The following is a 26,973-nucleotide window of genomic DNA, read 5'->3' as shown; positions in this document are numbered from 1 at the left end:
AGGCTCAACGAGGAGAAATGGGAGGGGGCGGGAGGAGAAAAGGAAGAGGAAGCTGCAACCGGATGTAAAGTAAATAAATAATTTTTTCTTTTTTAGAAAACAGACAAAAATAATAATGCTACACAGTCTGTAAACGGGCAAAGGAACTGTACAGTTTAGGGTCTCAGAGACATGTGTAGTAACAGCCTGGGAATTTGACTTGATTACATTCGAGAGATCTTTCCATTATCACTGCCCTTTCTACATTCAAGGTAGAATTTTTTGAGAGAGAGAGAGAGAGCGCAAGATCAAACTAGGCATGAAGTGAGCCCTCCTTGTTCATAGACATTTTGTTCCCAACAGTGACAAGCAGGTTTGGATTCGCTGGTCTGCTCCCACTCCCTCCAAGCGTGTTGTTCTTGAAAGAATATAGCATCGATGGTAGCTGCTGTCAAGTCTTAGAGGGCAGGGCACTCCAGACCTTCTTCAACGGGGCACACTATTGAGAGCAGGGATGGGCCTTGATGGACTTTACAACCACGGCCATATACGCACATCATCCAGTGAGCAACAATTATCCACACCACGCCTGTACTCTGTTACCCACACCACGCCTGTACTCTGTTACTAAGCAACTCCCGGAACAGGCCAGGTAACAACCAGCTGGGCTGGATGTATACCAGATTGAACTCGGACAGAAAACATTGAGTTCCTGCACAAATGGATAGACTCCAAGTAAAGATTAATTAATCAATAAATCACATGTATGTGTGTTTGTATGAATGTGTGTATGTATATATGTGTATATATATGTGTATGTATGTGTGTATGTATGTATGTGTGTATGTATATATGTTTGAATGTATGTGTGTATGTATGTATGTGTGTATGTATGTATGTGTGTATGTATATATGTTTGTATGAATGTATGTATGTATGTATGTATGCCCATTACAAAAAGATGCTTAGCCTCCACGCTCTTGGCACTTGATGATATAAAATTATATTTGTTCCCTCGTGAGTTCAGCTATTGGAAAGCCACAGACAGCAGTTTTAGTTAAGCAAGTATACCTCTCTGAACCTAGAAATCCATGTTTCTCTCCATTGATACTGAGACCAGGTATAAAAATCACCAGATTAAAGAGGAAAGGCTCATTCATTAAAACACTTACTCTAGTTCATTCTTAGCTGTTTTTAGCTAATACTTCCAGGATTTCCCCAAAGATGGGGCATGATGGCCAGCTACTCTTTATTGATTAGCAGACTCAATTTAGAATCACCTAGGCATTCAAGGCGCGCTTCTTTGAGGGCACTCCATCGGGTTAACTGACGAGAAAATAGTCATCCTGAATGAGTAGGGCACCAGCCCATGGCCAGAGCTCCAGGAGAATGAACCAGGTAAGAATACCCAGAGAGCACTGGCATTCTCCTTCTCCCTTCCTGCCCGACCCATGCCTTAGCCTGCTCTGCTCTGCCTGCGTAATAGGCTGAAGCACCTTTGCCAAATAACCCTCCCTCCCCTAAGTCGGCTATGACAGACATTCTGTTTCAGCAACGAGGAAGCTAAGACAGTGGGAGTTTCCACCCCAGTTTTGGGAATGCTGAGAAGCAGAAATCTAGGGAGTTGGCCAAAGGTTTTGACGGCAGAAGAGGCAAAACCAAGTCTGAGTGCAGGTCTGACACTCTACGCAGCGTGCTCCCTGGGAACTCAGCTGCCTTCAGGAAATTGGATGCAACTATTCTGACTCAATGCTTCACTTGAATCTATTTTATCTCAGGCTTTCTCAACCATGTGTGAGGTGGCATATATTCTTCTCCAGAGATTCTTGGGCATCTAGGGCCACAAAGTCTGTTTGGTTTGACATTTCAGTATACTCTCTTGTCGAGTCCCAAATTTCAAGGTTTACTACCTGGTGGGCCCATGGGCTCATGATCTTTCTTGCTAAATGAGGTGAGAGAGCAAGGATGATGAAAATAGGTAATCTTATTTCTGTCCTGATCTGCCATATCAGTGAACAGCTGCTAATGTCTGTCTGGCTTTAATGGCATGGGCCCTTCCTGGAACTCCACCCACATTAACTGACTAATGTTTGCTTGTTTTTCAAGGAAGTTTTTGAGTCATTTTCCCTGAGTGACAGGTCTTCTCTCCCATTGCTTTCATACTCTCTAGACTCTAAAAAGGCTTTTTCACATGTGTCATGCTGACAGGACTAATCACACATCTAGAACAGGTTGAAAACAAGGTCCCCCCTTAAAGAGTCGCAGACTCTTCCTTCAAGAGTAGAAGGTTGGGGGGTTGGGGATTTGGCTCAGTGGTAGAGCGCTTGCCTAGGAAGCGCAAGGTCCCGGGTTCGGTCCCCAGCCCCAGAAAAAAAAAAAAGAGTAGAAGGTTGGACATGCAAACATGAGGGTCTGAGTTCATAGCCCTAAACACACAGAAATTCACACATGATATAGTATGCACCTGTAATCCAGGGACTCTGATGGTGACGTGGGAGGTAGAGACAGGAGAGTCCCCAGAAACTGGAGGGCCAGCTAGCCTGGTGTGCACATAAGGAAGCAAGAAACCTTATCTCGGGGTTGGGGATTTAGCTCAGTGGTAGAGCGCTTGCCTAGCATGCGCAAGGCCCTGGGTTCAGTCCCCAGCTCCGAAAAAAAAAAAAAAAAAGAAAGAAAAGAAACCTTATCTCAAACAAGGTCAAAGGAGAAACTGAAATACAATGTTGTCTTACACATACATGCACATGCACACACGCATGCACAAAGAGAGGAGAAAGGAGAGAGAGAGATAGATACAGAGAGAGGAGGAAGAGAGGTTTAATATTTATTTTAAAAAAGCCATAAAGCTAGACAAGGTACCAAAACAATTCATTATGGGTAAGAATCTTCTTTTCAACAGATGTCTGAGACACATGCCATTGCCTTGAAAGAATGAAACCGGAACTCCAATTTATTAACACATTCAAAAGTTAGTCCAAAATTAGTCATTCACGCGATATAGGTGCTGAAATACAAAGCTCTTAAAAGAAAGTATAGGAGTGAATCTTCATGACCCCTGATTAAATGGTGGGTTTTGGGGGTAAGGCACCAAAAGGAAAACCAAAAAACAAACAAACAAGCAAAACAAACAATCAAACAAAACAGCGAAATTCAACCATAAAAAGTAAAGAATGTCCACGTGTGATAGCTCAAGCCTTTTCTCCCAGAATTCAGAATTCATGAGGCAGGGCAAGCAGATCTCTGTGAGTTCAAGTCCAGCCTGGACTATATAGTGAGTTCCGGGTCTACACAGTGAGACCCTGTCTCAAAAACAGAAGATGAAAATGTCTATATTATCAAGGATACCTTAAGAAAGTGAAACCGTTGCCCGGCAATGATGGTGCACACCTTTGATCCCAGCACTCAGGCAGAGACAGGCGGATCTCTGAGTTCAAGGTCAACCTAAGGTACAGAGTCCTGTCTTCTAGGACAGCCAGGACCATACAGAGAAACCCTGTCTGAAAAAAAAAAAAAAAAGAAAAGATTAAAAACATAACTTACCTAGTGAGGAAACTATCTGTCAAGTCATTTCTCCAAAACACATATTAAAATTCAACAATAAATGACAACCCAATCACAAATGGACAATGCGCTGAAAGATCTCTCCACAGAAGACGTAAACACAGGAGAAGCACATTTAAAACAGCAGATTCCCGGCATTAGCAGCCGCTAGGAAAACAAAGCGAAACAAGATACTTCATTCCAATTTAGGATGGAGACCATAAAGACAAATTGTACTTACTGACAAGAATGTGGAGAGGCTGGGGACCTTGGACATTGCTGGTGGGAGTGAAAAATGGGGAGGCCACTTGGGAAAAACCTGACAGTTCCCCAAAATGTTAAAAACAGGACTGAGGCTTTAGTGGAGTGGTAGCATCTCAAAGTCTCAGGCTCCCTAGCAACAGGAAAGGAAACGAACAAACAAAATTAAAGCGTTATCGTTTTGAATTGCAGGGGAACTAGTGGGTAAATCAAGGAGTTAGGGAAAACAGGCGTAGTTAGAGGAAGGGGGGCTGGGACCATCCATATGTGTGTGTGTGTGTATATATATATATATATAAAAGGAAAGCATCAGAGTAAAGAATTATCATTAATATTAATATTATTATCATTATTATTATTATTATTATTATCATCATCATTTTCAAGACAGGGTTCCTCTGTGTAGCCCTGGCTGTCCTGGAACTTGCTCTGCAGACCAGGCTGGACTCAAACTCAGAACCACACCCAGTTAGTAAAGAACTTTTTATAACATATTTTTGGTCATATTCTTTCTCCTCTCCCAACTCCAACTCCTCCCAGACCCACCCAACTTCATGCTGTGAAGGTGGTTTTTATTAGGGTTGTCGTGGTTTTCTTTTAAATTAATCCCAGTTGATTGACTTAGTGGCTTTAGAGTTTGTGTCAGAAGATCTGATTGACAGGGATTAGCAGACAAGTTCTCTCCCTACTGGTGACAACCTCTTCCACTTCATAATAAATCTCTGTGCTCAGGTTTTGAATGGACCACATTTCTAGGTACCGTTTCAATATTTTTTTTTTAAGCAGAGTTCTAGAACTACTGGTTTTGCATGCTTCCTTGTGAATAGGTGTCTCCCAAAGTATATTCTTGGCTTGGTGTCAGGTATATATAGTCCTAGCCTTGGGAGACACGCAACTCTATGCCCTTTCTCTCTTTAGAAAGCAACAGCAACAACAACAAAACAAAAACAACAAAACAAAAACAAAAAAAAACAAAAGAAAAACAATTTTAAAAAAAAATAAATTCGCCGGGGTTGGGGATTTAGCTCAGTGGTAGAGCGCTTACCTAGCAAGCACAAGGCCCTGGGTTCGGTCCCCAGCTCCGAAAAAAAGAAAAGAAAAAATAAATAAATAAATAAATAAATAAATAAATAGATTCACAAACATACAAAAACACTATAAAAACACAAAATTGGAAACCATAATATACATGCAAAATACCAGTAAGACTAAAAAAAAAAAAAAAATGCCCAAACAAAGCAATATGGGGCAAAGTCTACTAATAACCCTGCTGCTTCCCCCCTCTCAACAGCAGGACCCCATCTAACTTGAACCTGTGCGAGCTACCACAGCCTCGCTGGTTTATATGTGGAGTGATTTCTATTTAGCAAATTCAATAATCTTCAATATCATCTTATTATGTTGTGTGACCTTTCTTTATTCACACCCTAACTCTCATAACCTTTTCTGCCACACACAAAACCTCTAATTTACATTATATTATATTATAATTCTTATATATAATCCATAATATATTTTCATTTTAAATAATCTTTTAACACAAAATCTTATTTTGCCATATAAAAACTCATCTCATCTAAAAGCATTTCCCTTTTTCATTAGCCTTCCTTTATCAACGACAAATTCCACACCCACGGCTTTAGATCACTTTCCCTCACACGACGGTGGTTCCTTCTGCCTTTTCCAAGTATCTTTCTCATTCTGAAAAATACCTATTTCTCAATAAGACAACTGTATTTTAAGTGACTGCTCAGAAAACTGCACGTGAAACAAAAGGAAAAAAGTGCACGTGCTTTCCAAATGCTTAACAACTATAAACACAGCAAAACTTTACATTTTAAGACATAAAGCTAAGTAATTGTCCATAAAGGAGAAATTATAGAGTGAAATAAACACGCCAAGACTGCCTATAAATCTCAAGATGTCTTTGCCTTTCAAATGATATTTTCCTTGAGAATTTCATACAATATATTTTGGTCACATCTATGCTCTGTATCCCTACCTCCCAGCTCCTTCCATCCCCCACCCCAGCCCCAGTTGTGTTGCCTAGGTGACGCCTGCCGGCCCGCCTGCCCGGTAGCCTAATCAACCTGCTCCACTAAAGAAAGCTTGACTCTCCCTCTCCCAGCAGCTCTCACGCGTAGTGGTGGGATTTTGTGTGTGCGCCCTTGGTCGCCCCTCCACGCTGGGATTTTATCTAGCTCGAGCAGGTCACACGCACGCAATCATAAGCCCCATCTCCATCTCTTACGATCTTTCCATCCACTCCTCTGTGAAGGTTTCCCGGGGCTTTGGGTAAAGGGGTGTGACATGTACATCCCATTCAGGGCTGAGCACTCCACAGTCTCTCATTCTCCATACATTTTTCCGTTGAGAATGTCTTCACTAACTGCCAGGCAGGGAGAAAGGGCTCTGCTGAGGGTTGAAAGATATGACTTACAGGTAAAACCATAAGTCATTAAGTCTTAATACTCTACCCATTTTAGCAATAATAGTGTTGGTTTCTCCCTTAGGGGCTTAATTAGCTTAATTAATTAGTTCTTGTCCCTGTTAACACTGTCAGGTATACTGGCTACTCTTCCAGAGGTCCTGAGTTCAATTCCCAGCAACCACGTGGTGACTCACAACCATCTGTAAAGGGATCTGATGCCCTCTTCTAGTGTGTCTGAAGACAGCTACAGTGTACTTATATACCATAAATAAATAATTCTTTAAAACTTTTTTTTGTTTTATTGTATCCTGGATTGACAAAAATAAGGGTTTGGTAAAACTTGCTTTTAACAGTCAAAAATAATCTTAAAATGCCCATATACACACCAACAATACTGCTCAACAAAAAACTTTTTTTAATAATTTAACTTTTTTTTAAGATTTATTCATTTATGTGAGTATACTATAGCTGTACTCAGACACACCAGAAGAGGGCATTGAATCCCATTACAGATGGTTGTGAGCCACCATGTGGTTGCTGGGATTTAAACTCAGGACCTCTGGAAGAGCAGTCAATGCTCTTAACCACTGAGCCATATCTCCAGCCCCCTCAACAAAATTTTTTAAATATTTAAAATTTTTAAAAATTTTAAAGGGGCCGCATATTTTGTTATTTTCCACCCTTAGGATATAAAATTAATACAAAGACTATTACATGGATGTATATAACAGTTCACCTGCAGAGAAAATAATACATAAATAACTATGAATGGTGTGTCAAGATTATATTTATTATATTTAAGAGAAGGGATGACCTTTCACTGTTGAATTCTCTGTATGAGATTCCTCAGTCAGTGTGAAAGAAGAGTTCTCCGGAAGCCCACCTAAGCACTAGAGAAAGCTTCTGTTAAACCTTAGGGAGAAGACATCTCCACAACTGTCCGATTAAAGCAAGCTGTGCTTAGTAGTGCACGAGGGACTGGCAGACCACTGCCTCCCTCTAAGTTAGAGTTTCAGACCTCCCTGGCTTTTGAGGTCCTCTTAATGGGGTTAGCAGAAAATAGCCGTTGAGATCATTGGCTGTTAGTACCTGGGTTGGGGGGGGGGGGGCTCGGGCCTGAAGGCTGCCAGTGGGGGTGGATAGGTACAAGAATGCATCATGTGGAAGGGGGAGTCATCATGGGTGTTGAGGAGTCTAGCAAGGCAAAGGGGTGGGTATGCATTGTGGGGATACAAGTTTAGCACAAGCTGCTTAGGAAACAGAAACTTATTCTTGTTAGGTCTGGAGACTTAGTAACAATGTGTGACACTGTAGCTCCTTAACAAGGCCTACAAGTTACCTGGAAGTTCAGGATTTCCAAACGTGCAAAGCTTGTGACCACCATTTTAGAAGAGGACACCATCTGGGTTTCAGAAGGTCAAGACCCCCCCACCCCAGGTAATGACCAAAGGACAGAGCCGGTCTAGGGCCCAAACCACACATCATCAAGCAAAAACGATCCCTCTCAAGCATAAAATCTAACTTCAGACTTGCTTGAGACCCACAGCTTTCTCCTTTGTGGTCTCTCCTGTTGTGATGGTGTGGATACACCTATTTCTGAAGCAGATACCTCTTGTTTTTAAGTATCACTGGTGTAGGAGGGGTTTGCCTCAGAAAGAATTCTACCCTGAGACTTGCTCACAGCCACTTGAGGTGATTACCCAGGGCTTAGCCAGTGTTCTATTGCTGTGAAGAGACACTGAAACCAAAACACTCTCATACTAGAAAGCATTTAATTGGGGCTGCCTTACAGGTTCAGAGGTTTATCCCATTATCATCATGGTGGGAAGCATTGTGCCTATCAGGCAGACACAGTGCTGAAGAAGTAGCCCGATTTTTTTTTTTTTTTTAATCTGGATCTGTAGGCATCAGGAAGAATCTCTGGGCATTGGATATCCTTTCTCAAACCTCAAAGCCCACCCCCAGTGACGCACTTCCTCCAACAGGGCCACACCTAATCCTTTCAAACAGTGCGGGGTTGGGGATTTAGCTCAGTGGTACAGCGCTTGCCTAGCAAGCACAAGGCCCTGGGTTCGGTCCCCAGCTCGGGGGGGGGGGGGGGGGACTGTTCCTCAAACAGTGCCACTCCATGGTGACCAAGTATTCAAATCTATGAGCCTATAAGGGCCAGTCTCATTCAAACCACCACACTGCTGGACTGGATTAAGACTTCAATACTGTTGGGCAAGGTGAACACAATTTGCATGTGAGAAGACCTTAGAAGGAATCTAAGGGGAGAATTAGGCAAAATGTGATAAGATAAAGTACCTCCCTCAAATTCATGTGCTGAAGTCCTGATTCCTGGTACAGTAGAATGTGCTAATACGTTAAATATGAGGTCATTGGGATGAGCTCTCAACTAATACGCTAGAGTTTGCATAACAGGAATGTTTGAACCCAGGCACAAACAGAAGGTCGACCACATCATAAAGACACAGGGGAAAGACATGTTTCTATAAGCGGTCCCAAACAGAATCAAGACTTTCATCTTGGGTTTTAGTCTCCATAACTGTAAGAAAACAAATTTCTACCGCTTGCTGCCTTCCTGACTGGAGTACTTTGTCATGGCAGGTCTAGCAGACTATACAATCAGTTTAATAGCGAAACATTCAACAATAAAAAGGAATTTGGAGGATTGGGGATGTAGTTCAGCGGTAGAGTGCTTGCCTATCCTGTACAAAGACCTGAATTTCATCCTCAGCTGGGGGAGGGGTGGTGGTGGTGGTGGTGACAGCATTATTCATAACTGTATTAGTCAGTTTTCTGTTGCTGTGATAAAATACCATAACCAAAAGCTATTTGGTGGGCAAGAGTTTCTTTGGACTTAAGGTTCCAGAGAAAGAGTTCTCTTGCAGGAGAGCAAGCAGCCACATCGGTACTGAGATCAGAACTTCAGTCACAGACTTGAGGCGATAAACCCCCAAAGCCTGCCTCCGGTGACATTCTTCCCACTAGTCATGCCACACCTCCTAAATCTCCCCCAAACAGTACCACCAACTTGGACAACTAGGGACCAAGTGTCCAAATACCAGGGCTTATGGTGGGCATTTTTCATTCAACCCTCCACATTCCACTCCTTGGCCCCACTGGCTCATGGCCATGTCATAATGCAAAAAGCTTTTAATTCAACTTCAAAAGCCTTTCAGAGTCTTGGCATCATTTAAAGCTTCAACGTCTCTTCTGAGACTCAAGGTAATCTCTTAACTGTGGTTCGGTTAAAGTCAAAAAGAAAACAATGTGCTTTACAACGTAAGACTATACATCATCATTCTAAAGAGGAGAAACAGGGGTGGGCACAATGAGAAAATCCTGGACCAAAAGCTACCAGGGAGTCCTTTCCTCTCTAATATCTTCTTCCTTTTCATCCATGGGGTTTAGGACTGTAGATTGGGGAAGGGTTAAAAAAGAGGACAATCTGGGCAACTTCACCAGTCCAGCGGTGCTGTTCTTCCAATGCTCTCCCTAGATAATGAAAGAGAGAGCTGCCTGCTGCCCCTTGACGTCTCATTCCCTTCTGTCCCTGCCATATGGGCTCATGACTATGCAAAGATAGCACCGACCCTGAGACAGGAATGTTGAGGGTGTCCCGCTATGAAAGCGTTCTCTCATGTTTGTTTTCCCGTTGTGCACTGGCCACTCTTCCCGTATATATCACTAAGCACATTGCTGGAGCATTTATTTAGTACTTAAAAAAAAATGGCATACATGATACTGAGAAAAAAAACAAAATTTACTAATCAAAAGATGAATTCCTTTTTAAATGAAGCAGCCATTCCCCACCTTATTTTAGAGGATGACAGAACAGCAGCAGAGGGAAACCTCAGCTGCAGAGAAGACCACTCAGAGCCTTAAGCTATTGGTTATACAAATTATTAGCGATCTTTTCTTTCTAGTTAAGTTAGTCATTGCCTGGCTTCTTCTTTACAAAATGTGACTCATCCTATAAATTCTACCATGTGTTCCACAAGATAGCTCATCCAGGGAGGTCATCCGTTCATCTGTGAATGTAAGAAATCTTCCCCCCTCCTCTTCTTCTTCTTCCTCCTCTTCTTCCTCCCCCTCCCCCTCCTCTTCTTCCTCCTCTTCTTCCTCTTCCTCCTCCTCCCCTTCTCCTCTTCTTCCTCTTCCTCTTCCTCTTCCTCCTCCTCTTCTTCCTCCTCTTCTTCCTCCTCCTCCTCTTCTTCCTCCTCCTCTCCTTCCTCCTCCTCCTCCCCTCCTCTTCTTCCTCCTCCTCCTCTTCCTCTGCCTCCTCTCCTTCCTCCTCCCCCCTCCTCCTCCTCTTCTTCCTCCTCTTCCTCTTCCTCCTCCCCCCCTCCTCCCCCTCTCTCCCTCCCTCCCTCCTTCTCTCCGTCCCTCCCTCCCACCCTATCCACAGTCAGGGCAAAGCGCTCAGCCTTCTGTGTAATATGTCAGCTCCAGGCTAGCGGTGCACAGGCGTGAACTTTAGACCAAGTAAAAGGCAAGGGCGGGGTTGGCATTTGGTACCAAGGACACAGATGCAGATAAGGGCTCCACCTAAACAGAGGCCATTGGGGAATGCAGGGGAAAGGAGACGCTAGTCGATCTACAAGGCTCTGGCACGCATTACAACGCTGGTTTTCCTGTCCCTTTAAAACATAAAATGGAGTACAATGGGTTTAATAATAACAAGAATCTGAGTTAACCATTAAGCAAAAGAATGAAAGTGGCTCCGAAGTTGTATCGGAATGAAAATTATGACAGGCAATTCCTTTCTGCAAAACAGAGAGGGGAAAGAGCTAGACAAATCTCTCAAGACCAACCACTCCACGGACCTGAAAGCCAACCAAATGTAAGCAACAAAGTGAGAAGCATTTATTCTTGGGACACTTCTGTCCCGGGTAAGAACATTTTGCCCACAGATGTTTCCATCGCCCCCTTTGCTGAGTCAATGACTTTTAAGTAAGATCAGCTAATTGTGAAAATATTGGAACATAAAGACTAAATTCCAGGGTTGGGGATTTGGCTCAGTGGTAGAGTGCTTGCCTAGCAAGCGCAAGGCCCTGGGTTCGGTCCTCAGCTCCAAAAAAAAGAATAGAAAAAAAAAAAAAGACTAAATTCCAAGTGCAGCAGGGAATTCTTGGCTTTGCTATCCATGAGAAATGAACATGTAGTGGATACTCGGGAATCAGAAATAAAAAACAAAAAAACAAAAACAAAACCAGCTTTGCTAGCTTCTCAACTCAGTCCCACTCGAGAGCCCCAGACTAACCAGAAATTTAGCAAGGGGAGCTTTGTAATAGAGCTATATAGAAGGATTGAGAAACTCTTCTCTGCACATCTCCTGTGGACATGTTAGGGAGACCTGGGAAATCCTGGCAACAAGTGAAAGTCAAGGAAGATGTGAAAGCTGTCCTTCTCCAACCCATAGACAGATGGCGCCACACAGACCATGAAGAATTAAGGGCCTGAAGAAGCCTCTGCTCAAATAATTGGCTGATAATCTCTAATAATTTGTTATAAAAATAAAGATGTGATCTTGATGAAATCAAACTAATCAATAAAAGATGGAGAATTATAGCTAAATATAGACAGAATCTGTACGTCACCCAGGTCTCCGTAACCCAGGCGAGTCACTACACAGTCCAGAACTGCTACAACTAAAAGGGACAAGGCACAGAGACAGTAAATCATGAATTGCTACAAAAAACCAAAGACAGAAGAAGTAGAAAAAAGCCTACATGGCTTTGAATGCTGTATTTAACAGACAAAGACTTCAATGCAGTTATTTCAAATCTGTTCAGAGAATTAAAACTGGTCAAAGGATCGAAAGAGAATCCAATGCACAGAACAAACAGGATCTCCGAACAGAGAAGTGCAAGCCACAAAGAGTGGAAACCCTCACACAGTTACCGGAGTTAGAGCAGGACCTTATGGTAATGTACACCTGTGATGCAAGAACTTGACAAGCTGAGGCAGGAGGATGACTACAAAGTGAGACCTGTCTCAAAGGTAGGGGGAGAAGGAAGAGAGATGGAGAGAAAAAAAAGGGAGGGAGGGGAGAGAAGGAAGGGAACAAAGAATCAAGTAACTTGAAAAAAAAGAAATCTAGTTTGAAGAGCAGGGGTGAAAAGAATGGAAATAACAGAGCAGTCAAATCATGGGAAAATATTAAATTTCCCCACATACATGTGGCATGAGCTCCAAAAGAAGAAAGAGGGAAATGAAGAAATGCTGACTGGAAAACCTTCCAAATCTGATGAAAATCTTTATTTAAGAAGCCCGGCCAGGGGGCTGGGGATTTAGCTCAGTGGTAGAGCGCTTACCTAGGAAGCACAAGGCCCTGGGTTCGGTCCCCAGCTCCGAAAAAAAGAACCCAAAAAAAAAAAAAAAAAAAAAAAAAAAAAGAAGCCCGGCCAGTCTAGCCAAAATTGTGAACTTCATGTTCGAAGGGAAAAGCTCTTTCAAAAAGCCAGGAAAGGATACCTTAAACTTATGAGAAAAAAAAAATGACAGCATGGGGTGATGCCTGAGTCTGAGTCCTCACTGCTAATGGGAGATGAATTTTTTGAGCTAGTAAAGGTCACCTGAAGGCTATCTGTCTTTTTTGCAAGATGCCCCGTGCACCAGCCCCAGAGACAGAGACAGAGAGACCCTATATTGACCTCTGGTCTATGTATATCCATGTGCATATATCGTACCCAGAAAGGAAGAGGGGGCATGGAGAAAGGAAGATGGAACTGAGAGAGAATATGAATGAATGAATGAATGAATGAATGAATGAATGAATGAATGAATGAGGAAGCTAGACTGATTGGTGAAGGCATTCATCTCCCAAAGACAGGCAATGAAGCCTAGAGCAGGTGACTGCTTCTTCAAATACAGATAAGCAGGAGAAAGAAAACGTAACATGAACTAAGAAAACACACGCCAAGCAATAGAATAACACATGAAAGCCATAGCAAAGAAACGGAGAGCTATGAACTACTAGAACACAATTCCAAATAGCCGCTTTAAGAAAGCGAGGTGGGCTACAAGAGAGCAGGCTGACAAATCAGAAGTGAGTAGACGGATCAAACCAGGAAGTCCAGCAACAAGAACTGAGGTGGGATGAGGCCCCATGCCTGAGTCATCAGCCCCACCCCTGAGTCATCAGCCCCACCCCCCACGACAGCCAAGCGGCCTGGCTGTCAAGTCCACAGCAGGCGTAAGTCAGGTCTGGATCATAACTGCAACCTTGAGAACAAAACCACAGCCACAGCAACGGTTAAATAATCAGCTTCATTGGAGGTCAATTAAACTGAAAAACTCAGGAAGGGCCTGTATCAGCTACGGAGAAATTGCCAGTGACCTGGTTAAAAGCCCAGGTGGAGGGCTGGATAGATGGCTCAGTGGTTAAGAGCACCCGACTGCTCTTCCAGAGGTCCTGAGTTCAAATCCCAGCAACCACATGGTGGCTCACAACCATCTGTAAAGAGATCTGATACCCTCTTCTGGTGTGTCTGAAGACAGCTACAGTGTACTTATATATAATAAATGAATTTTAAAAAAAAAGCCCAGGTGGAGGTGTACCCATGTCAGCGCCATGACAATCACATAAAGAAGGCAGTGATGTAGGAAGAAAAGGCTGGAGAGGGATTTTGTTGCAATGTCAAACTTCATTGCCGGTTCTGATTAACTTAAGCAGTCAAGAACCATTTATTCGTTACGTATCATGAACATGAGTTGTGGGTCCGTATGATTGCCTCAAGAGTCTTCCCCCCATCCTCCATATTCTCTCAGTCAACACCAACTTCCTCAGGAAAACGTAACATTTTTTTTCTCAACAAATCTTAGCTAAGGCTCATAATTTTGATAAACAGAATAAAAGCACATCATGTCTGCTTCAGTTAAGTACCTTCTACAGGATGGGTACCGGACACGGTGATCTGTGTGAATTCCACACCAGACCGTCTCCAGTTTTATGAACGGGGCATTGCGCTTGTGCCTGCTCATTGCTAGATTAACCTTCAGCTTACACTATGGTGTAAATTGTGTCTTTTGTCGGTCGCTTATGTTTTTTCCTTATAAATTTGTAACAGCTGGGGTTGGAGAGATGGCTCAGCCATTAAGAGTACTGGCTGCTGTTCCAGAGGACGTAGGATTGAGTCCCAGCACCCACAAAGCAAAGCAGCCCAAAATTGTCCACAACTCCATTTCCAGACAATCAGACTTTCCCTTAGATATGAATGCGGGCAGAGTACACACACACACACACACACACACACACACACACACACACACACGCATACACACAAATAAGTAAAATTAAATTTGAAAAAAAAAAAACAGTTATTGAAGACCAGCCTTAGTCCGTGGTGATCTGATAGGATGCATAGGATTATTTCAATCTTCTTGTATCTATTGAGGTCTGTTTTGTGACCGATTATATGGTCAGTTTTGGAGAAGGTACCATGAGGTGCTGAGAAGAAGGTATATTCTTTTGTTTTAGGACAAAATGTTCTATAAATATCTGTTACATCCATTTGGTTCATAACTTCGGTTAGTTTCTCTATGTCTTTGTTTAGTTTCTATTTCCAAGATCTGTTCGTTGATGAGAGTGGGGTGTTGAAATCTCCCACTATTATTGTGTGAAGTGTAATGTGTGCTTTGAGCTTTAGTAAGATTTCTTTTTTTGAATGTAGGTGCCCTGTGTAGAGTCATAATTGAGAGTTTAAAATATGAAGTATCCTTCCTTATTTTTTTTGATAACTTTTGGTCGAAAGTCAATTTTATTCAATATTAGAATGGCTACTCCAGCTTGTTTCTTGGGACCATTTGCATGGAAAATTGTTTTCCAGCCTTTTACTCTGAGGTAGTGTCTGTCTTTGTCACTGAGATGTATTTCCTGTATGCAGAAAAATGCTGGGTCCTCTTTACATATCCAGTTAGTTAGTCTATGTCTTTTATTGGGAATTAGAGTCCATTGATATTAAGAAATATTAAGGAATACTGATTGTTGTTTACTGTTATTTTTGCTGTTAGAGGTGGAATTATGTTTGTGTGGCTCTCTTCTTTTGGTTGCAAGAAGATTACTTTCTTGCTTTTTCTAGGGTGTAGTTTCCCTCCTTGTGTTGGAGTTTTCCTTCTATTATCCTTTGTAGGGCTGGGTTTGTGGAAAGATATTGAATGACTGAAAAGTACCTAAAGAAATGTTCAACATTCTTAGTCATCAGGGAAATTAGTCATCAGGGAAATGCAAATCAAAACAACCCCGAGATTCTACCTCACACCAATCAGAATGGCTAAGAGCAAAAACTCAGGTGACAACAGATGCTGGTGAGAATGTGGAGAAAGAGGAACACTCCTCCACTGTTGGTAGGATTGCCAACTTGTACAACTACTCTGGAAATCAGTCTGGAGGTTCCTCAGAAAATTGGACATTGAACTGCCTGAGGATCCAGCTATACCTCTCCTGGGCGTATACCCAAAAGATGCTCCAACATATAACAAAGACACATGCTCCTCTATGTTCATAGCAGCCTTATTTATAATAGCCAGATTATAAAGAACCCAGATGCCCTTCAACAGAGGAATGGATACAGAAAATGTGGTACATTTATACAGTGGAGTACTACTCAGCTATCAAAAACAACGACTTCATGAAATTCATAGGCAAATGGATGGAAATAGAAAATATCATCCTGAGTGAGGTAACCCAATCTCTCACACACACACACACACACACACACACACACACACACACACACACATATATATATATATATATATATATATATATATCCACTGATAAGTGGATATTAGCCCAAAAGCTCAAATTACCCAAGATACAATCCACAGAAGACTACATGAAGCTCAAGAAGAAGGATGACCAAAGTGCGGATGCTTCCGTCCTTCTTAAAAGGAGGAACAAAAATATTCATAGGCGGAGATACAGAAACAACGTTTAGAGCAGAGACTGAAGGAACAGCCATTCAGAGTTTGCCTCACCTGGGGATCCAGCCCATATATATACAGCCACCAAAACTAGACAATAGTGATGAACTGCATGCTGACAGGAGCCTGATATAGCTGTCTCCTGAGGGGCTCTGCCAGGGCGTGACAAATACAGAAGTGAATGCTAGCAGCAAACCACTGAACTGAGAATGGGGTCCCCATTGGAGGAGTTAGAGAAAGGATTGAAGGAGCTGAAGGGGTTTGCAACCCCATAAGAACAACAATACCAACCAACCAGAGCTCCCAGGGACTAAACCACTACCCAAAGACATGGACAGACCCATGGCTCCAGCTGCATATGTAAGAGAGGATAGCCATGTTGGGCACCAATGGGAGGAGAAGCCCTTGGTCCTGCCAAGGCTGGACCCCCCCCCCCAGTGTAGGGGAACGTCAGGGCAAGGAGGTGAGAAGGGGAGTGGTTGGGGAGGGGGAAAACCCTTATAGACAAAAGGGGAGGGGGATGAGATAGGGGGCTTATGAATGGGAAACTGGAAAAGGGAATAACATTTGAAATGTAAATAAAAAATGTCCAATAAGAAAAAGGAAAAAAAATTAAAAAGTAAGGAAATAAATATGTAAAAGCTTTATAATTGACAGTCACCATACTTATCAATTTCCTGATTTATCCATTACTTTTCTATCTCTTAAACATTTTTTAAATTTCATTCCTGTTTCTCATGGGTGTGTATGCCATGGTGTAAGAGTGGGTCCCACTTCTTCCACTGAGACTGAACGCGGGTCATCAGGTTCAGCAACAAGCATCCTTTACTGGCTGAGCCATCTCGCCAGCCTCCTTTTTGACATAAAGAAAATGCTTACATAGAGCTGGCCCCACCCCTCCTCTGCACTGCAGTGGTGTTGACACAGGAGCGATCCGGCTGCAGAACGGGAGAGCAGGCTATGCACCTGGGCTGGCCAGCACACCCTTGTGGTGCCAGTGCAGGTAAGCCAGCCCCAAGGACATGAGAGTGGGAATGCTGATCCCATCCCTCACTGGCTGTGGCACTTGGGTAAGCTAGCCAGGGCGGTGCTGGAGAGCTGGTTCTAGTCATGTGGGTGTGGGCTGACTAACTTAGCTACTACCCAGGCCCAGAACCAGGGCTTTGGGTTGGCCCACCACAACATCTACCCTACCCATGAACTACTGGGGCATGTGAAAGGGCCAGTCCTCAGATCCAAAGCTGCAGGATCTCCATTACACAGATCAACAAGATACCTGAAAGGAGTCCTGGTGAAGATGTGGTATTGATAGTGTAGCAGAGGTCAGAGGACTTGAACCAGACCAATGACTCATTACGGTGAACATTTGCAAGTAAAGATGTTTGGACAAAAAGGTTGTATGACACACTGTGACACACTACAGCTTCCATGATGAGATTTTTGTTCTGTTTTTTTTATTTTTGCAGGGGCCAGGGGGTGATACAAAGGAACAGGGAGAAGAGTGTGATTGGGATGCATGATGTGAAAATCGCCAAGAATCAATAGTGTTTTTAAATGACTACATAGTAGACATCCTTTTCTCTAACTCTCTCCTTCACATCTGTGCCTAGGAAGGTATCTTTACACTGAATCAATAGATACTTACCTGCTCTCCATTTCTCCACACCAATTTTATTTCACACAGCCTCGGGCTGGTGGTTTTCTCCCCACCCCTAAGTTACCTAGCAGACTATAACATTATAATGATTTAAAGGCTTCTCACATAAAAAGAGTCAATCCTTGTTGGTGTGGCTTATGACTTGGAATCAATTCTGCTTCTTGCCAAAGTGTGGAAGAGATGGTGCTTATGAGGCAGGGTTTCATCTAGCCTCAGCTGGCTGGTCTTTCCTTTACTAAGAATGTAAGGATGACCTTGAACTCCTGATCCTGTGACTTCCACCTCCCAAGTGCTAGGACTGTAAGCATACATGCACTACTATGCCCAGCTCAAAATACGTATGGAGCGGAAAGACTTTTTTTCTATCATGAAAAACAACTGAATGTGTTGTGTATCCTTGTGATCTCAGTGCTAGGGAGACAGGCAGATTCATTATAGCTCACGGGCAAGCTATCCAGCGGAGGATAGTTAGTGGGCTCCAGGCCAATGAGAAGCCCTGTGCTAGAGTAAGGCGGTTAGTATCCCTCAAGTAATACCTGGTCTCTCTCTCTCTCTCTCTCTCTCTCTCTCTCTCACACACACACACACACACACACACACACACTCACACACACACACACACACACACACACACATTCAGCTATGTATGTCCATATGTACGTATATATCGTATGTCTTCATCATTCAGTCACCTAATGGCAGTCCTCATCTTTTAGATATTCTGGATCACTGATGGCAAACTTCAAGGGCCATGCTCTCCCCGGGAGCTTCTTTCTAATATTTGGGCTGTGGTGGTCAGTGAAGTACCCACTGAAGTACTTTCACCAAAAGGGCCTAAAGAAGAACAGACTGAGCCTTCAGCAACAGCGCATCGAGATCATTGAAGGTGCAGTGAAGGCTTTGTTTGCAGTCATCGGTAAGAACAAAGGTCATTTCGTCTACAACATCCTCCTCTTCACCCCGGAACCTTCAACCCACCCCAGAATCCTGGGAAACAGATGTCTTACTAGCAGAGATAATAGGCCAAGTCATCTTGGACGACTGCTAGTCTTTTATTTTAATATTCGTGTGTACAAAGCTTTATATTAATAGTTATAGACCCTTTTACTATATACACTATGAATACCTACCAACTAAACTAGTTTTTGCCCTATGGAGTTATAGGAACAGAACAAATACTATGTGAAAAACAAAAAATGTGAATAAGAATTTTTTTATAAAAGCAAGACAAAGTTAAGGTATAGAGTTTGATTTCAATTAAATCATCATTCCCCAAATAGTCTTTATCTACATCTCAGGGGACTTAACGACCACTCGTTGGTATTATCCTCCACATAAAAGTCTCAGGAGAGATACCCACAAGGTGGCCAAAAAGGCAGGCAACAGAAAGCCCTCAGAGGGGCTGTGGGGGGTTTAGCACCTACCTCTTTCTCATCAAGTCCCCCGCTACTGTCTGCAACAGCGCATCAGGGACTGGCAGTGAGCTCCTCCTGGAGCCACATCTGCTGAGAGCATGGCGGGAGTTCACCCTCTGGTTGCCTGCCACTTCTCCTTGGCCTACTGCCGTGTGGGTGTGAAACGGTGACATAAGCCCCTCCAACAAGCAAGATTAACACCTGCCAGATTCAGCCAAGACTTCTTACGTGCACCAGACAGTTCTCTGTGGAGCTCATGAGAACCATATGACGTAGTGGTGAGGAGACAGTGCCTTAAAAACAACAAAACAAGCTAATATATTTGCCACCCCGGCTGGGTCAATGTGACATTGTTCAGGGCTTCCATTCTGGTATCAGTGGCACTTCTCTAGGATCATTCCACAAACTTCTCATCCCTTATGAGTGAATGAAAATTTGAATGATTTCCAGGATTCCCCCAAAATACTTTGGGTACTAAGCACAAAGGCAAATCTGATAAACATGATAAAAAGTAGAAGGGACAAAATACACACATGGTATAGGCTTGTAATCCCAGAGTCAAAAGGACGGAGTTTAGAGCTAGCCTGGGCTTAATAGTGACATTATCTCAATAAGCAAGAACTAAACAAAGCAAAAAGAGAACGTGACAAGATCCACGAGCTACCCAAAAAGCACAGCTTCATCAGTCCGGCCTCATTTTTGTCTCTCTTCAGACACCACGGCCACAGTGTGAGGCCACATGCTGTTTACCAGTGCTTTAAAGAGTGCTGTGCTGAGGGAAGGGGCCCACTTTATGGCAGCCCTACCACATATCCAGGAGCTGCTGCCCACGAAGGTCTCAGCCACACCAGCAGCCGAGGGGAGATGCTCTGCTTGTCTCTGCTGTGGGGCAGAGTCCCAGAGACCAGTATGATCCATTTCCATCACTGCTTCTGCCCCATCCTCAACCCCTAAAGGGGCATCCAGCTGTTTCCATAGGCTTCAAAGAGAAACTCCGTAGGGAAGTCATTTCCAAGTGGGCCCACTGACCTGTGGGCAGCTCTCATCCATCCCCAGACCTGGTCCCTATCTTCCAGCAACCTTTGCCATTTCATGATTACTGGCCACTGTTGCCACCTCTCCCACCTCAGGTTTCACTCTCACTTCCTGGCAGGGATTCTGGCAGAGCAGTTTGTTCCAGACGGACCTCATCTGCACCTCTACCATGAGAATCAGTGGACCAAGCTAATGAACTGGCAGCACAGCACCATGTACCTCTTCTTTGGTGTCTCGGGAATCATCGACATGCTCACCTACCTTTACTTCAACATTGTGCCCCTGGGCCTAGACAGAGTGGTTTTGGCTATGGCTGTATTCGTTGAAGGTAACTTGGCTAGAGAAAGGGAAAGAAAGATAAAAATGTTGACCTTATAAGAGATCAAAACTTAAAAGACGAGAAACACTAACCTATAAAAACCAATTCTCATGACTCCCAAAGCCTAAACAAGGTTGGGTCCTATGCTCTGGGTAGTCCAGATATCATGGTCCATAATGAAGCCAAGAAAGCTTCAGTCCCACCTGAAAATGTTTGTGGGGGGGGGTGTGGGTATACATCCATGTGTACATGTATGTATGCATGTATGTATGTTCATTCATTCAACTTCTTACAAGCCAGCACCATGGCTAAAATACTACACCCGCTCTGTCTTGTCTTTCAACAGAGTCTGCAGACAGACACATTCTTTTATATTCTCAAACCCACAGACAGTCTGCAAGTGCTTGCTGCCAATGATGGCATGGCAGCACAATGCTGAACAAGCTCGAATCGACTGGAGACAAACAAATAAAGGGGGAATCTGCAGTGATCTGGAAGGGCCAGGGTGAATGTTCTTAAGTTTCTGATGGCTGTCCTTGGTTCGCACAGGCTTTCTCTTCTATTTCCACGTTCACGGCCGACCTCCACTGGACCAGCACATCCACTCACTCCTGCTGTTCAGTCTGTTTGGAGCGACCATCAGTATCTGTCTGGAGGTCATCCTCCGAGATAACATTGTGCTGGAGCTTTTCCGAACCACTCTCCTTATCCTGCAGGGAACCTGGTTCTGGCAGGTGACTACCCACACTCAATGCGGTCTGGGTTAAAAAGCCCCTTGGAGATGTCCAAGAAAAATCCTGAAAATGGCTTTGTGGCCTGAAAATGCAGCAAATACAACCGGGGGAGGAGAGAAGTCTGTCTAGAACATTGGTTGAGGGGTATCGTCTATCTAGATTACCTTTCTATCCCCACACCACACCCCGACCTGTGAAGCTTTTCCCCACTAAAAGCTTGCAGGCATACTGACGGTACACCCATATTTACTAAACTACTCACATGAGATGGAAGTCCTGAAGTCCAGCTAATTTTCAATCAGTAACCAAACTTAACAAAGAGCAACAATCCTGTGTGAATAGGGCTTTTGGTGCAACTGAGTCGTAGGAACCATGAGACAGTGTACGGCATACTGCTGGCCGTGAAGACAACTGGTTACTTCTCAGACAACCTGCCAGAAACATCTCCCTTTCTTCCTCCAGATTGGATTTGTCCTGTTCCCGCCGTTTGGAACCCCGGAGTGGGACCAGAAGGACATGGACAACGTCATGTTCATCACCATGTGCTTCTGCTGGCATTATTTGGTAGCTCTCTGCATCACAGCCATCAACTACTCCCTTGTTTACTGGTACGTTTGAAACGAACCTTGTGCAAGTTTCCCTCTCCCCAACTAGTCCCCTAAGGTGGTGAACGCCTATTACTTAATGACGGCCGACATCTTGCTAAACTCTGCACAAAGTATCCGTCATTTGCCGGGAAGTTACCACACCTCTTAGTTGCCAATGAGTCTAAGGCTAAGTTAAACTGCCTGATTGGGTCATAGCAAACCTGTTTAAAGTGCAGTTCTACGACTCTAAGCTAGTGAATGATAGGGAAGTCCTAGAAGCAGAAGTCAGTCTGGGCCGAAGTCCCTACAGTCACTGGTTTGGTGACACTTCAAGACTTGTTTTGCTTACTTCTAAATATACAGACATCAAAATACGTACCAAAGCAGAAAGTGCTAAGTACCTCTGAGCATAAAAGACTGTAAGAACTATTGACTCCTACACTTACTGTCCCAGGCAGCACAGAAAACTTAAGACACAGGTTGACCTCTGACCCTTACCACTGTATCATGTACTGGCGTTGGTGGTGGTGCTTTTAACAAATGGGGAAACAAGGCTTCAGAAGGCTAAATAATTTTACCAACTAGTAAGCGGAAAGCGAAGCTGAAATTTGGCATGTGCTATTATAGAAGTCTGTTTCTGTGAAAGCTGCCCCGTCTACCCTCACCCCTTTCTCATTTCCCTATACCTAAAGCAGATATACTTCACCCAGAAAGATCCCCAGTGACCAAAAAAAAAAAAAAAAAGCTACTTTCTGGTCTGTAAAACAGCTAGATGGCAAGACCTGAATCTGGCCTCAAGAATATTTGGGTCACTACGAAGTCCTTTTTTCCACTGTGAGCAGAACACTGAGAAGCCAGATATGTAGACTTTGTATCACTGTTTAACAGACACCTGAAAAGGGCTCTGCCACTCTCTACATCCTGGAGTTATTGAATGGAAGACTTCCACGGCTGATCTAATGGTTCCTATGGTTTGTCTGCTCCAGCTTTCTGACTCGAGTGAGGAGACGCGCAGAAGGAGAGATCATCGGGATCCAGAAGCTGAAGTCTGACCACACTTACCAGTCAACCCTTTTGAGCGGCTCGGATGAGGAGTGACCTCAGGCTTGGAGCTGTGGAGACCTCACATCCTCTTAAACAATAGCTGGAAAGGATGCAGCTTGTCCCTTGTCCTCTAAGGCTTGCCTTATATAAGTGCTCCTGTCCCCGTCCTCTAAGGCTTGCCTTATGACCTTCTAGGGCTCCATATGCTGCATCCCTCATCTAATACAAAGCCATAGACTCAAATACAGGAAATTAGACCTCAAGTGTTTTTTATGCACCATATACTTGGAATATTTAAGAATACTTTAACTTAAAATCTGTATTACATTAATACCATCCATACAGGAAAATCATACAGTAGCAGGCCTGTCCTTTAGACTTTAAGACTCTGAACACCTACACTAGGAAGTGACTATGTGGATGAAGCAAGCCAGTTATCACTGCTGCTTCTGATAACTTGCCCCTCCTCTCTCAATCAAGCAGGTACTTCCTTCTCAGAAATGTTCCTTCCGGAAGTTAATGACAGCTCAGTGTCTTCAATTCAGAGCCAAGGGTCTAACAGATTTAAAAAAAAAAAAAAAGCAACTCACGAGCTTTGGTATTTTCAGCATTATCTTTTTAAATGTTCTCTAATACATCGTACCAAAGTACTGCATTTTAGCCTTGGTCAGAGATAAAGATAGATGAAAGGTAATTTCCTTAAACCCAGTAGCTAGTTCATAGCTCCACTGAGAACTGAAATCCTGCTGAGTCCTCGACGTCACGCTACTGAGGAGCATTATATAGCAAGCCTGTGCCTCCTAGATGCAGGGGAAAATCAGGTGATGAAAAGCTTCCAATTTTAAAACAGCTAAAAACCAATGTAATGGTTTTGAATGCTTAACACAGGCTTGATGCTCTACTGTTGGTCCTGGACAGGCTTTGTTTCAGGAGGTTTGTTTTTTAGTTTTTATAACTTTCCTCAACATGTATTTATTAAATATCCACTTTGCCCTAGCACTGAAATGTCTCAAGAATGAGTGAGATGTTCATCACGACACTGACAGTATACTGTAAAAGAACTCCTGAGGTTATCAGAGGCAGTGTGGTGGGTGGGCACCTGGTAAAAACAGTGCAGGGGGCAAGTCAGGTTTGGTGGCCCACAGCTTGAATCCCAGCACCTGGGAAGCAGAGGCAACTGATTTCTGAGTTCGAGTCCAGTGTGATCTACAAGTTAACCAGCAGAACAGCCACAGTTTTTTAAAACCCTGTCCCACAAAACAATAAAAAGCAAACAAAATGCAGGAGCTGGAGAGACGCCGAGGCTGATAAGCGCACCTACTGCTTTTCCAGAGGATCCAGGACTGATTCCAAGCTTGGCGGCTCAGTGCTGCCTCCAACTGCAGTTCCTGGGTATGCTATTTGTTTCTGATCTCCACAGGGAGCAGGTGCAAACATGATGCACATACATGCAGGCAAAACCCACACATGCATAAAATTAAAACAAATCTAAAAGAGAGAGAAAAAAAAGGAATACACACACCACAGAGGAACAGGGGAGAAATGGCAAGTTGGCCCTTTAGAGAAGGTATCCCCAGACTTAGTAGTACATACAAAGCCACACGAGTAGAACACATGTGATTACACACACATTAGTTCCAATGAGAAGAGGCTTCTGTGCTGACTGAAACTGGAGAATCTTCAAGACCAAGTAACACCTTTCACTTGTACAACCTGCTGTGATGCTGGGACACAGTCTCTCAGTGAACTCTCACCATCCCTTGTAATTTAAGCATGTCCTCTGAGGCTGGTCAGCATAAGATCTAACAGCTACAAAGTAGAAAAACCAACCCCCACTGTGACTTGGAAGCCTGGTCTTTCTCATAATCCACATCCTGTTCCTTCACCAACACCCACAAACACAAAGTCCTTCAGATTCTCTGGAAGAAAGGCTAGCTAGCTGGCCTTGCGGGAAGTCACATACAGGGATTAAGCCTGAAATTTTCTGCACTCCTTTTCAAGGGGCCCTTTGGTTTGCCAGCTGAGCAGGAACTCAAACTCATTTTACAAATACTGAAGAGCCGTTCACCAGCAACAACACAAAATGTGCTCTCTCCTTAGGTCCAAGCTGGAAAAGGAGCTTACTTCTTACTTCCGGTCTTATTTTCATAGAAAAAGATGTTAAAATGCACTTGAGACTTTTTATATTGGCAGAACAAAGAAACAGTATTGGGACTAACAATTATTAAATATAAAATATTAAAATTTATTTTCGTGGGGCTGGAGAGATGGCTCATCAGTTAACACTACTGGCTGCTCTTCCAGAGGTCCTGAGTTCAATTTCCAGCAACCATGTGGTGGCTCACAACCATCTGTAATGGAGTCCGATGCCCTCCTTTGGTGTGTCTAAAAATAGCTACTGTGTACTTGTATACATAAAGTAAAAAAATATTTTTGTATCACTAACCAGTGGTTTAAGGTACCTTCATTGAATAACCAACCCTAGCAGAACATTCTGAAAGAACAAGCTGTGGGGCCGGAGAGATCGTACTTCCTGCTCTTCCAGAGGACCTGAGCTCAGTTACCGACTCCTACATCTAGGCAACCTCTTCTGCCTTCCACCAGCCCCTGCACATGTATGATATAAACATATGCAAGTATGCAGATACAACTAGATAAAAATAAATCTTAAAGTACAAGCCAGTCAGAAGGCTGTTCACTGAATCTTGTCTTGGACACACAGTCTGAATTGTTTTACCAATCTATCATCCAGATGCTCAAAGCACACGTGCTAATATATTAGTGCTGCTGTAGACAACTCCACTAGGAGTTCTCTAATCTTTACTGTTCCAACAACAGACTAGAAAGTACCCAAACTAGACTTTCTGGGGAGTCAACCCCACAAACTGGCATCTCGGAATAGACCTGTATTTTACATCTGTGCTCTCTAGGATATACATATCCCACACACTTACACACACAGCCAGTCAGGTGATCTAGAGCATAAAAGCTTGGGATAAACCTGAAGCTAAGTATGAGTCACTTTTACGGGATTTGCTAAGTAAATCGGAAGAGGTTTAGCCAGCGGTAAATATCTGAGAGTATTGCCTACTTTCTTACTGTTGTCTAAAACTATTACACTGTTTTCTGTGTGAAATATATCAAAAATATAAACACTTGTCAACGCTTATTCCCCACTATGGTCCTCTTCCCTCTCATCAGTCAGCCCTGAGGCCAGTCCCCTGGACCCGGCAAGAGTGCAATTCCATCTCATCCAGTCTCCTGTGGTTTGAGAGCCAGGCTTGCCACCTAAACCTACCTTCAAGTTTCACTAGAATGCATCCCAGTGAGTTGTCCTTAAGAGGAAAACATGTGGAAGCCCACAATCCGTGCTCCAGCTGACTGTAAGGGCAGGGAGGCTGGTTTTGCAGTGGTACAGATGACTGTGAACAGACAGTTCAAAGGGAAACATGGAAGACTCCTGTAGCGATACACACCCCAGTCTTCCCCGGCCACAAGAGGGTAACACCCTAACAGGAAGCCATTGAAGAGAACGCTCGAGCAGTGTGATGGGAATGCTGAGGCGTCTCTCCACAGCTAATGGCTTCTAGTGAGGGTGTTCGAGGGAAGGGACCCAGTTCTGGGGGGGTGGGCCCCGGAGTTTGACCACGATCCAGTGAGCATGTGGGCAACACAAATTGAACCTGTTTTCTTTTGTGTTTTATTTGGGGGGAAGTGTGGTCACAAGGGTGGGGGAACAGACATGGGATGGCTGGGAAATGAGCGTGTTAGGGTACATGATGTGAAATTCCCAAAGAATCAGTAAAGATACTGTGTTGAGAAAGAGTTTAGCACAAAGGGAATGTGACTTAGGAAGGACCTAACTTTTCTTTTAGTTGAGACGGATCCAACATAGCACCCACGTGGGCCTCTAGCTGAGCACAAGTCTGAAGTCTTAATCTTCCAGCTTCTACTTCTGGAGTGGCAGGATTATAGGCCCATGTGACTCTGCCATCTCACTGTTAGAGGTGCTGGGAATCCAACCCATGCCTGTGGTAG

The 26,973-nt window shown here is 43.6% G+C and overlaps 1 protein-coding gene and 1 long non-coding RNA gene across 2 annotated transcripts in view; both read left to right on the top strand.

The window, feature by feature from the left end:
* Tmem45b (transmembrane protein 45b) overlaps positions 1–25,380 on the top strand; it is a 45,177-nt gene extending 19,797 nt beyond the window's left edge. The window contains exons 2-6 of the mRNA NM_001033067.2: positions 18,518–18,717; positions 20,370–20,579; positions 21,120–21,304; positions 21,767–21,912; positions 22,878–25,380. Of these exons, the coding sequence (NP_001028239.1) occupies positions 18,534–18,717; positions 20,370–20,579; positions 21,120–21,304; positions 21,767–21,912; positions 22,878–22,989 (837 nt within the window). The 5' untranslated portion in view covers positions 18,518–18,533 and the 3' untranslated portion in view covers positions 22,990–25,380. The remainder of the gene's footprint in view (positions 1–18,517; positions 18,718–20,369; positions 20,580–21,119; positions 21,305–21,766; positions 21,913–22,877) is intronic.
* Positions 94–6,500, top strand: LOC134480011 (uncharacterized). The gene is made up of 2 exons (XR_010054113.1): positions 94–6,222; positions 6,344–6,500. It is a non-coding gene; the product is annotated as an uncharacterized LOC134480011 (long non-coding RNA).
* Positions 25,381–26,973: the final 1,593 nt, after the last annotated feature.

Source organism: Rattus norvegicus, chromosome 8 (genome assembly GCF_036323735.1).
Source record: "Rattus norvegicus strain BN/NHsdMcwi chromosome 8, GRCr8, whole genome shotgun sequence".
NCBI classification, from domain to species: Eukaryota; Metazoa; Chordata; class Mammalia; order Rodentia; family Muridae; genus Rattus; species Rattus norvegicus.
Note: the sequence above shows the minus strand (reverse complement) of the source record. Positions and strands in the feature narration are given on the sequence as shown.